We start from the raw sequence: 10,118 nt of genomic DNA on the forward strand, positions 1-10,118 counted from the left end.
GAGAGGAGAGGAGAGGAGGGGGGAGGGGAGCAAGGTAGGGGTAGGGGTAGGGGTAGGGGAGAGAGTGGGGGTACCTTGTGCAGCCATGACATCACGTCGTCAGCAGAGGAAGTTTGGAAAGTTTCGAGGCCTGCTGACGCTCAGCTGGGATATGGCGAGTAAGTTGAAGGCACCGGCTACGATGACAGCTCCTGTGTTGTCCTCCCGGAGCGAGCAGACCTGCAAGACTGACCGTCAACCTTCTCCTCCTCCTGCCTCCCCCCTCATCCTCCTCATGGTCATGAACGTCTCTTCTGTTTCCTCGTGTCATGCTTCACCTTCGAGCTGGGGTCGAGCAGGTCTCGGATGTCATCGTTGTGAATCTCCAGGAAGCTCACTCGCACTGTCAGCAGCCAGTCAGTCGCACATGCAGGACTCCATGACGCAAGATGGAGGCACAGAGATCAGACGACACGTCTGCACATTATGAACTACTTACAGAGGTGACGGCAGTTCCCATCCTTCTCCTCCTCCTTGATCCGCGAGAAGATCTCTCCCACCATTCCTGCTGGGGGTCAGCTGACCATTCCTCTCCCGCATCTCAGCTTCACTTGGAATGATCCCAACGCTCTCGTTCTCCTCCGCTGCCCGGCTGTTGGTGCCCATGGTGAAGGTCTTGCCAGAACCTGCGGCAGTCAGGGAGGTGAGGGAGAGGAGAGGAGAGAGGAGGGGAGTAGAGTGGAGAGAACATACCGGTCTGTCCATAGGCGAAGATAGTCACGTTGATGCCCTGGAGATGAGTGAGAGGCGGATGGGAGGGGAGGGCAGAAAGGGAGGAGAACACGGGAGGAAGCGAAGACGAGAGGGGATGGAAGAGCGAAGACGAGAGGGGATGGAAGAGGGGAGGCGAGGCTCCTCCTTGACCTCGAAGAAGGAATCCAGCAGAGGCTGGGCTGTCTTGTTGTAAACTTCCTGCTGGGGAGCATGGGAGTCGAAGACCTCGTCGAATGTGAAAGTTTTCTCTCCCCCGATCACAACCTGCGGCTCGTTGACCGCAACCTCCACACACCTCCCACAGGCCTGGTCAATCTGGTGGACCCAAACATCAGAATAGCATAATTTCGCCTTCTCTTGTGAAACTGCTTCACAAACAAACCCTACGACTCTCCCTAACCTTGCCTCAATCATTGTCACACAATCTCTCTCCATCCCTATTTGTCGGTCTGTCGATCTATCACCACCACTTCATCTATCAACATACCATCAATCTCCTTTATAACATCACCATCTCGTCATTCAACAACTGCAACCGCATCTACTTCATGTTAATGTTCACACCATCCTCATTCATCCACCACCACCACCACCTCCTCCTCCTCCTCCTCCTCCTCCTCCTCCTCCTCCTCCTCCTCCTCTCTTACCTCTGATCCCACCAAGGGTCTCACGCGCACTGCCACCCGCACGTTTCCTCCCTCCATTTTCAAATTCCTGCGCTTGCACTGACCCTACCCCAGCTCCATATCACACCACCCGTACATATATCCCCACCCTACCCCTCGTTTCTACTCTTTTATCCATCACCCCTACGTTAAATCTATTCTGCTACTACCCTACCCCATACGGCTAGCTTGGGTTACCGCCGACCAACTTAAAGGCGGTGGTGGGTAGTCCTTCAAGTGGTACACGCCTTTTTGAACCATCAGTCATCCGAACTCGAAGCGGCCTCAGTAAGTTCAAGCAAATTCCGGGCCCCGATCGGATACCGTAGTAGTACGGTACCGTACGGACGGTACCGCGCGGCCGCGTACTGACCCGGGCGCGGCCGCACGGCGCCGCGGCGCCGGTACTTCGGAGCTGACCGGCCGGGGGCCGCCGCGCACAGCCGCGGCACCCGGCGGCGTCGGCGGGGGGCCGGGCCCGCGCCGCGGGCGCCGCCGCGGTTCACCGTCACGGCGTTTCCGTGTACGGTTCGTCGCCGGCCGGGCGGCCGCCCCCGGGTCACTGGCGCGGCCGCGGTACCGGGTCACCCGGTACCGTACTGCGGCCCCGCGGGTTTGATGGAACGTATGCCACTGAGCCGTCACGGCGTGCCAGTCAGATAGCGCCGAGTTAACAAAAACTCTCCTGTAAACCAAGACGACTTACGTGTTTTGCGAGGCGGCAATGTAGCGTGTGGGACGACCGGCCCGGAGGGCCGGGCTTTCCTAGCCGTCTTGCTAAGGTCCTCTCATGTCTGGATGCTTGGCCCTGGGTTTCACATCCTAGCATACAGTCTATCTCTCATGTGCTCCTCAATTCTGGTTTTGTGTGCATTAAACTCGGTCTTGAGCAAAAACTGTCTTGTTACAACGGTAGTAAGGTCGATGTGATATCTGCGTGACTTTGGACTAGTACAAGTCTAACAAACTTGTATTCCGTCGGTTATGAGCCTCGATTACATGCTCAATCATGTTGATCTTATATTTGGTTAGTTGAATTGTTTACTGGAGTTTTTTCTTTCTTGGTATTGTTTTCCGTTGCTGTTGAAAATTCATGCAATTTTTATCAAGCCTTACACATTCGGATGACTCCTCTCTTCAATCAGGCTCTCTCTCTAGCCGCAAGTTGTTTAGGCCTCTCATCTCAGCTTCAATTTGTTTGATTGATCTTCGAATTGGCAAGCCTTTCCCCAGCCAGATTGGTCGGTCGAATATCTGCTTAACCGTGTGGAAACGCACTTGAAGCTGATTCGATTCTTATTTTTCTTGATCTTTGAGTAGGATCAAATGGAACTACCAGGAGATCTGGCGGAAGTTTCATGTCATGGAGCTAGGCTGTGGCATGCATAACTGGAGCTACTTCTGGATCGGCGAACAAGGTACTACTGCACAACAATCTTCAAATGCCTTGAAACGGATCATGGTTCCAATCTCGCGGCAGCAATCTCTGGTCACAAGTTCTTTACGGTTCAAAAATTTATCTTTTGGTCTTCAAATGCCGGCGGGCACGCTCTCTCTCTCTCTCTCTCTCTCTCTCTCTCTCTCTGTTATCTGAAGTTCTCTCCTCAGACTCTCTTATCTTATCCTCCTTCTCTCGTCATTGCATCAGCTCGCCAGGCATCTCCCTTATCTCTGCACTGCACATCTAATAGCCCTGCATGAAAATCTTCTTCAGAATGGACAATCCTTGAATGGTTATTGCCCACTCAGCATAACTGTAAACTTGACGCAGACAGTCTTCTCGTATCTCGACTTGGAACTCTGCTGACAGGCTTGTTTGTGTGACTTTCTGACGTCCGATGTAACGCACTATTTCAGAAACTCGGGGGCCCGGGAGGATGGAACGTATGCCAGCCGTGCCAGTCAGATAGCGCCGAGCCTGTTAACAAAAACTCTCCTGTAAACCAAGACGACTTACGTGTTTTGCGAGGCGGCAATGTAGCGTGTGGGACGAAGAGGGGGCTTTCCTAGCCGTCTTGCTAAGGTCCTCTCATGTCTGGATGCTTGGCCCTGGGTTTCACATCCTAGCATACAGTCTATCTCTCATGTGCTCCTCAATTCTGGTTTTGTGTGCATTAAACTCGGTCTTGAGCAAAAACTGTCTTGTTACAACGGTAGTAAGGTCGATGTGATATCTGCGTGACTTTGGACTAGTACAAGTCTAACAAACGGGCCCGGGGCCCGGCGGCGTAGTACCGTGACGGGGGCGGTCCGACCGTCGGACCGTACCGCCGGCCGTGCCGGTCACTGCCTGCGCCTGACTCAGGGCCCGCGGCCTAGGGCCTCGCTCGGAGGCCGGGCCGGGCTGCCGGCGGGCGGCCCGGCGGGGCGGTGGCCGCGTCCGAGTCACCGTGGCACGGCCGCGCGGCGAGACGCCCGCGGCGGCGGGGCCCGGCCCGGCCCGGGGGCCCGGGGGACTCCGGCGGCGGGCCGGTACGGTACGGTACGCCGGTACCGTACCGCAGTGCCAGGACTCGGATCGGGCGCCGCTCAGCTCTCGGCGGCTGAGTGATCGGACTCGTCTGGGCGGCCGGCACTCCGGGCCGCCGGAGTGCGCGGCCCAGCCGGGGGCCTCCCGACTCGCCGAGCCCCGGCGGCGTCGGAGTCCGGATCGGCAGAACCGTCAGGGCCGCTTCCCCTTCGGAAGTTCGGAACTTCGGAAACCGCTGCAGTGCTCACGTGACAGTCTCGTGAGCGGCCGCAGTCAGTGGCCCCGCAGTGCGCGGATCAGCGTGAGCCGTACGGTGCGACTTTACTTAATCATGGCACCTGGTTTACGAGGTACGTGCTCGATGAGTTTGTCTTAGAGGCAAAGGGCTGCGATCTCGTAGCCTTTCACCTTCTTCAACCCCAAGCGAGGCGAGCCGTTATTTGTACCCGGCGGGATTTACTCGCCGTCACCACTGGGGCCACCCCCCTCACCCCCAGGCTGATCATCATACCGTACTATCATATCAGTACGGTGACGTTCATACTAGTAGGCTAGGCTACCTGACTCGTGACCGTACCGGCGGGAGTCCCTCACTTGAACTCAGTGACCCCCACCCCCTGGGGGTACTGACCGTACGGAGAGTCTTTGCCATCACTGAAGAGTCTGAATGAGAGGCCCTAGTCCCACTTATGCTCTCAGTGTGGTCCCACTTATGCTACCCCCACCCCCCTTTGAATCAGCGGCACCAAGGGTACCATGACCCGCCCTCACATGGTAAGTTTTACCCCCACCCTTATCTTTGCATTTCTTTCTTTCCTCTGTACTACCCCCACCCCTCCCTGCAGCATCCCCCTGTCACTACCCCCGGAAATCCCCCCCTACGTACCCTTCTCCCCAGCACACCCAGTACCCCTGTCCCCTCCCTCACCTACCCCCCTCGCTCCTCATCCCCTCACTATTTCACCCAGAAGGCCTCAAGTTTGTGGCTCTAAAAGGTCGCGAGGTCGCAGCCCTTGAATAGATTTTGAAATTGTTGGCTTAAGTTTCAAATAGATTGGTTCATTGTTGAATAATGGTTCACGCCAGGGACTCCCATATAAGTTGAGGGCGGCAGTCCAGGTAGCAACCTGTTCCCCCCCTTCGAGGAAGAGCAGCCGCAGACAAGACAAGTTTTCGTACAAGCACAGGCTTCTCGTGACATCAATACTACTCTCTTCAAACAAGCAAGTTTAGCAAGCAACAATGTCAAGCTCAATGGACTCTGGAGACACAGCATGGATGTTGACTTCATCAGCAATCGTTCTCATGATGACAATCCCTGGTCTCGCTCTCTTCTACGGAGGCCTCGCAAGGACTCCAAACGTTCTCTCGACTGTCATTCAGAGCTTCGCCATCACCTGCCTCGTCACCTTCTGGTGGCTCGCGCTGGGCTACTCGCTGTCGTTTGCGAGCGGCAACTCCTTCTACGGAGGGACCTCGAGGATGTGGCTGACGGGCCTCACCTCGGACTCCTTGATAGGCACCATCCCCGAGACTGTCTACATCTTCTTTCAGCTCACCTTCGCCATCATCACCGCCGCCATCATCACCGGCTCCTTCGCTGAGCGCATGCGCTTCGGGCCGATGCTCATCTTCATTTCCATCTGGCACATCCTCGTCTACTGCCCCATCGCTCACTGGGAGTGGGGCGGCGGCTTCATGGGTCAGAAGCTCGAGGTTCTCGACTTTGCCGGAGGAGATGTCGTGCACATCAGCTCGGGCGTGTCTGGTCTCGCCGCGTCCTTGATCGTAGGGAAGAGGAAGGGCTTCGCTCAAGGACAGGAGCTCCCTCCTCACAACGTCATCTTCGTCTTCCTTGGAGCCTCTCTCCTGGTGAGCTCAGCTATACTCTCCTCCCTCTCTTCCCCTCCCTTCTTCTCCCCTCCCTCTCCTCCCCTCCCTTCTCCCCTCCCTCTCCTCCCCTCCCTCTCCTCCCCTCCCCTTCTTCTCCCCACACTCCGCTTCCTCCTCACTCGCCCCTCACTTGCTCACAGTGGGTCGGGTGGTTTGGCTTCAACGCGGGTTCAGCTGTGGCTGCCAATGGAGCAGCCGGCATGGCGGCTCTCGTGACTCAGATTGCTGCGGCCATGGCTGGCTTGTCATGGATGTTCACTGAGTGGCTCGTGAAGAAGAAGCCGAGTATGGTCGGCCTTGTTAGGTAGATGCCTCTCCTCCTCCTCTCCTCCTCTCGCACTCCTCCTCCTCTTGCCCTCCCTCCTGTTCCTCTTGCTCTCCTCCCGCTCGTCTTGCTCTCTTGCTCTCCCTCACACTCTTGCACTTCATGTTCTCCTCCCCTCCCTCTGCTCCTCTGACATTCTTTTGCAGTGGTGCAGTAGCTGGACTGGTGGTTATCACTCCTGCCTCTGGCTATGTGAACCCGACGGGAGCGTTTGTGATGGGAGTCATCGGAGGTCCTATCTGCTTCGGAGGCATCCAGCTGAAGCACTACCTGGTCAGTCCTCCCCTCCTGCCTTCCTCTCCTCCTCCCTCCTCTCTTCTCATAACCCTGTTCCTTACCCCTCCTCTCAGGGCTATGACGATGCTCTCGACGCCTTTGGCGTGCATGCTATCGGCGGTATGGTCGGAGGAGTCCTCACTGGCTGCTTTGCCGACGCCAAGATCGGAGGCACCAACGGAGCGTTCTACGGGAACCCAACGCAGGTAGAGGAGAGGAGAGGAGAGGAGGGGTGGGGAAGGGAGGGAGGAGGGGAGGGGAGGGGAGGGGAGGGGAGGGGAGGAGGGGTGGGGAAGGGAGGGGGGAGGAGAGGAGACGCTCGCTAGTCGCTCACGTTGTTGTCAGCTCGGGCATCAGATCGCTGGTATCCTCATCACTGTCAGTTACTCGTTCGTTATGACTCTCATCATCCTCAAGCCCATGGACATGGTGAGTGAACGTCTCCTCGCTTCTCCTGTCTCCTCCTCTCTCCTCCTCTCACCTCCTCTCACCTCCTCTCACCTCCTCTCACCTCCTCAGCTTCTTCTTTTCCTTCCCCTGTCCCTCTTTCTGTTCCTCCGCTTGCTTCCCTACATCCTCTCACTCGCCCTCTTCCTCTCTGACGGGCTCTGCAGATTCTTCGCGCGGCCACCGGCCATGGCTTGCGCGTGAGCGACGAGGCGGAGGAGAAGGGGCTGGACCTCTCGGAGCATGGGGAGAGCATCCTGGGGGATTTCTTCGGGGGCCCAGGGCACGTGGCACCTGCTTTGTCGATCAAGGTGGAGGAGAACAGGACGAGCTCCAACCTGGTCATCACCAACTAGAGTGAAGTGACTTGAAAGCCTGACGACAGGGTCGTCGTGTAATTTTGTAGTGAGATGGAAGTAAACTTGATATGAACTTGACAAGCGAGTGTTCGGGTTGTCGGGTAGAGATGAAGAGAAGGGAGGGAGAGGGAGAAAGGTGAAGCATGCGAAGATCGAGGAGTAGTCCACAAGGGTTCAGACGAGGAGGCGGAAGCAAGCAACCTTGAAGGGATAGTTTGAGATATCATTTGAGGTTTTTATATTTACACATGTAAGTTTGCAGCACAAACATCTAAGCTTGCGTCTTCTCCTCTTCCTCCTCTTATCTACATCACCTCAGGCATCTCCCTCAGTCCCTCGCGTCTCCCCCCGAACGCGAGCGAGAAGGCTCGTTTCTTCTCCCCGAGCTTCTCTAACGACCACACGCACACAGCCGTCGCCTGGTCGTTGAGATGAGGAGCCATCGCCTCCGCTCGCGCCATCAGCGTCGCCATCGCCTCCTCCTCGGGCTTCACCTCCAGCGCCGCCAGCGCCCACAGCACGTTGGCGACTCCCTGGGCGTTGAGGCTGGCGATGCGACGGGGGGGGCGGAGGAGGCGGAGGACGAGCGTCTCGTCCCTGTCCTTGAGCTTTGCGAGGGACCACAGCATGCTGGAGGCCTCCTGGGGCCTCAGCTCCTCCTCTAGCTGCAGCGCGCGGTCCTTGAGCTGCCGGTAGAGCTGCGGGCATGGCGTCCTGCCGGACTTGGCGAAGGCCCAGAGGGCGTTGGCGACGTTCTGACCGTTGAAGAGATGCGACACGCGGGAGGCCCGGCGGGTCAGCAGCAGCAGCCCCTCCTCCCCGAACGTCAGCCCGAGCCGCGCGTGTGCCCAGAGGATGTTCGACAATTCCTGCGCCTTGAGCGAATCCGCCACCTCCATCATCCTTCTCGTCAGCCCCACCACCAGCTGCTGGTTCGCAGCTCCGAGCTTCGCGAGCGACCAGAAGCTGTTGGCCACCGCCTGCCCGTTGAACTGCTCGCACACCTCGCATGCTCGCGCGCACACGGCTCGCACCATCTCCTCCTCTGCCATCCTCCCCGTCCTGCTCGATAGCGTCCCCATGGCCCACAGCACGTTGGCGATGCCCTGGGCGCTGAAGTCCCCGGCGATCTTGGACGTCCTCCTGCGGAGCTTCACCATCGTCGCCTCCTCAGGCACGTAGCCCAACTTCGCTGACGCCCAGAGGAAGTTCGACACGTCCTGCGCGTTGAAGGACGCGACAATCTCGTTTGCATGCCCAACAAGCGTTCTCATCACCTCCTCCCCGGGGTCGAAACCGACCTTAGCCATCGCCCACATGCTCGTCGCCGTCTCCTGCGCGCTCAGCCCCTCCACCTCCTTAAGCATGGCGGTTCTCACGGCCCTTGCCAGCTCCCCCTCAATCCTCTCCCCAAGTTTCGCCAGCGCCCACAGGCTGTTGGCCACATGCTGAGGCGCAAACTCCCCACGGAGCATCAGAACGGCAGCTCGTCGCCTCAGCGCAACCACCAGCTCGTCGCAAGCTGGGCGATCCATCTTGGCGATGGACCAGAGGACATTGGCGACCTGCTGCTGGTCGAAGAAGGAGATCATCTCCATCGCCTGACTTCCCAGCACCGCAAGCGACTCCTGCATCTCCATCCTTTCCTCTCCTCCTGCCCCAGCGCGCCTCGGCTGCAGCTTCGCCAGCATGTAGAAGGCCGTAGCCACGTTGACGTTGTTGAGCTCCCCCCGATTGTCTTCCACGAGGCTGCAGAGAGAGGCCATGCTTGCGCTCCTCCTGATCTTCGAGTTGAGCGACCTCGCCGACTGCATCCCGGGGGTGAACCTCTCCTGCTTGTAGTTCCTCGCCACAGGATGCAGCGACGACACAACGGCTGTCTCCTTCCTCCTGCTCCTCACTTGCCTCGCCCTCCCCTCCTCCTTCCCCTCGGGCCGCAGGGCCATCAAAAGCCCTCGAGCTCCGTCGGCATGCCAACGGCCCGACATTGGAAGGGCTTGCTTGGGGGAGATGGTAGGCAAAGTGAAGGAGAAGCTGGAGCTGAGATGGACCAGGAGCAGCAGGGCATGGAGGAGGCGAGAGAGTGAGTGGCGACAAGTTGGCAGCATGTCGGGGGACGAGGTTGACAGGCAGTTTTCAGCAAACTGTCATCAATCCCAAAGGAGACCTGCCAGTTCAGTTCAGTCGTTTCAAAGGGAGCAGGAAGGCTGTTGACGCTCCACCACCACCTCCTCCATCCGTCCTGTCATGACCGTAAAGGTCCTTCTTCTAGTATCCTCTAGATCCCATGTCATCCCACCTCCTCGCGCCATCTCCTGATCCTCACGAGGTTCCAAGATCTTAGCTACCTCTGCTCAAGACCCGTTCCTTCACTCTTTCTCTGCTCCAGCTTCCTCTATACCCTCTTGCTCGAGTCCCACCTATTGCCCTGTCTCAATCAACTCCTGTCCCACCCTCATCCCTCAACCCTTCGCTCTTCTCTCCATTTCGTCTCCGTCCTGCAATCGAAACCTATATGATCGCTTTCCTCAGTTGTTCACTGTCATGATCTTTTCCTCTTTATCTTCCTCCGTGTCCTTCTGCTCTTACTCCATCTTGTTCTCCTCCTCCTCCTCCTCCTCCTCCTCCTCCTCCTCCTCCTCCTCCTCCTCTCCTACATTGTTCTCGCACTCCCCTCTAATCATCTTCCTTGTATGGGCACCCTGACCCACCTACAAGGCGGCTCCGAAGTACCAATGAGCCCATGACTCACCCCTACCCCCCAAATTCCACCCTATCGCTAGGATATATGGGGGTGAAAACAAGTACCCCACCCTCACATCATGTGCCCTTTCCTGTAGAGTGAAGGGGTGGTACCGCAACCACCGGTGGAGTCTAGGGCTGTAAAGAGGTTTGGAGAAGATGAGGTGGGGTACTTCGTTGGGTATTAG

The 10,118-nt window shown here is 57.6% G+C and overlaps 3 protein-coding genes across 3 annotated transcripts in view; 1 reads left to right on the top strand and 2 right to left on the bottom strand.

The window, feature by feature from the left end:
• Positions 1-1,188, bottom strand: part of GUITHDRAFT_118111 (hypothetical protein) — a gene marked incomplete at both ends in the record, with an annotated part of 6,643 nt that extends 5,455 nt beyond the window's left edge. The window contains 7 exons of the mRNA XM_005822649.1: positions 75-130; positions 174-219; positions 318-382; positions 479-544; positions 591-665; positions 733-769; positions 904-1,188. Coding sequence (XP_005822706.1) covers positions 75-130; positions 174-219; positions 318-382; positions 479-544; positions 591-665; positions 733-769; positions 904-1,188 — 630 coding nt within the window. The remainder of the gene's footprint in view (positions 1-74; positions 131-173; positions 220-317; positions 383-478; positions 545-590; positions 666-732; positions 770-903) is intronic.
• Positions 1,189-5,142: 3,954 nt separating this feature from the next.
• Positions 5,143-7,185, top strand: GUITHDRAFT_79503 (ammonium transporter; the record flags this gene model as incomplete). Its single annotated transcript, XM_005822650.1, has 6 exons — positions 5,143-5,760; positions 5,922-6,085; positions 6,253-6,379; positions 6,457-6,588; positions 6,728-6,811; positions 6,997-7,185. 6 exons carry the CDS (start codon positions 5,143-5,145, stop codon positions 7,183-7,185), a joined length of 1,314 nt encoding a protein of 437 aa, XP_005822707.1.
• Positions 7,186-7,493: 308 nt separating this feature from the next.
• GUITHDRAFT_118113 (hypothetical protein) lies at positions 7,494-9,176 on the bottom strand (the record flags this gene model as incomplete). The annotated part of the gene is made up of 1 exon (XM_005822651.1): positions 7,494-9,176. The coding sequence occupies one exon, from the start codon at positions 9,174-9,176 to the stop codon at positions 7,494-7,496; it is 1,683 nt and encodes a 560-aa protein (XP_005822708.1).
• Positions 9,177-10,118: the final 942 nt, after the last annotated feature.

Source organism: Guillardia theta (genome assembly GCF_000315625.1).
Source record: "Guillardia theta CCMP2712 unplaced genomic scaffold GUITHscaffold_121, whole genome shotgun sequence".
NCBI classification, from domain to species: domain Eukaryota; class Cryptophyceae; order Pyrenomonadales; family Geminigeraceae; genus Guillardia; species Guillardia theta.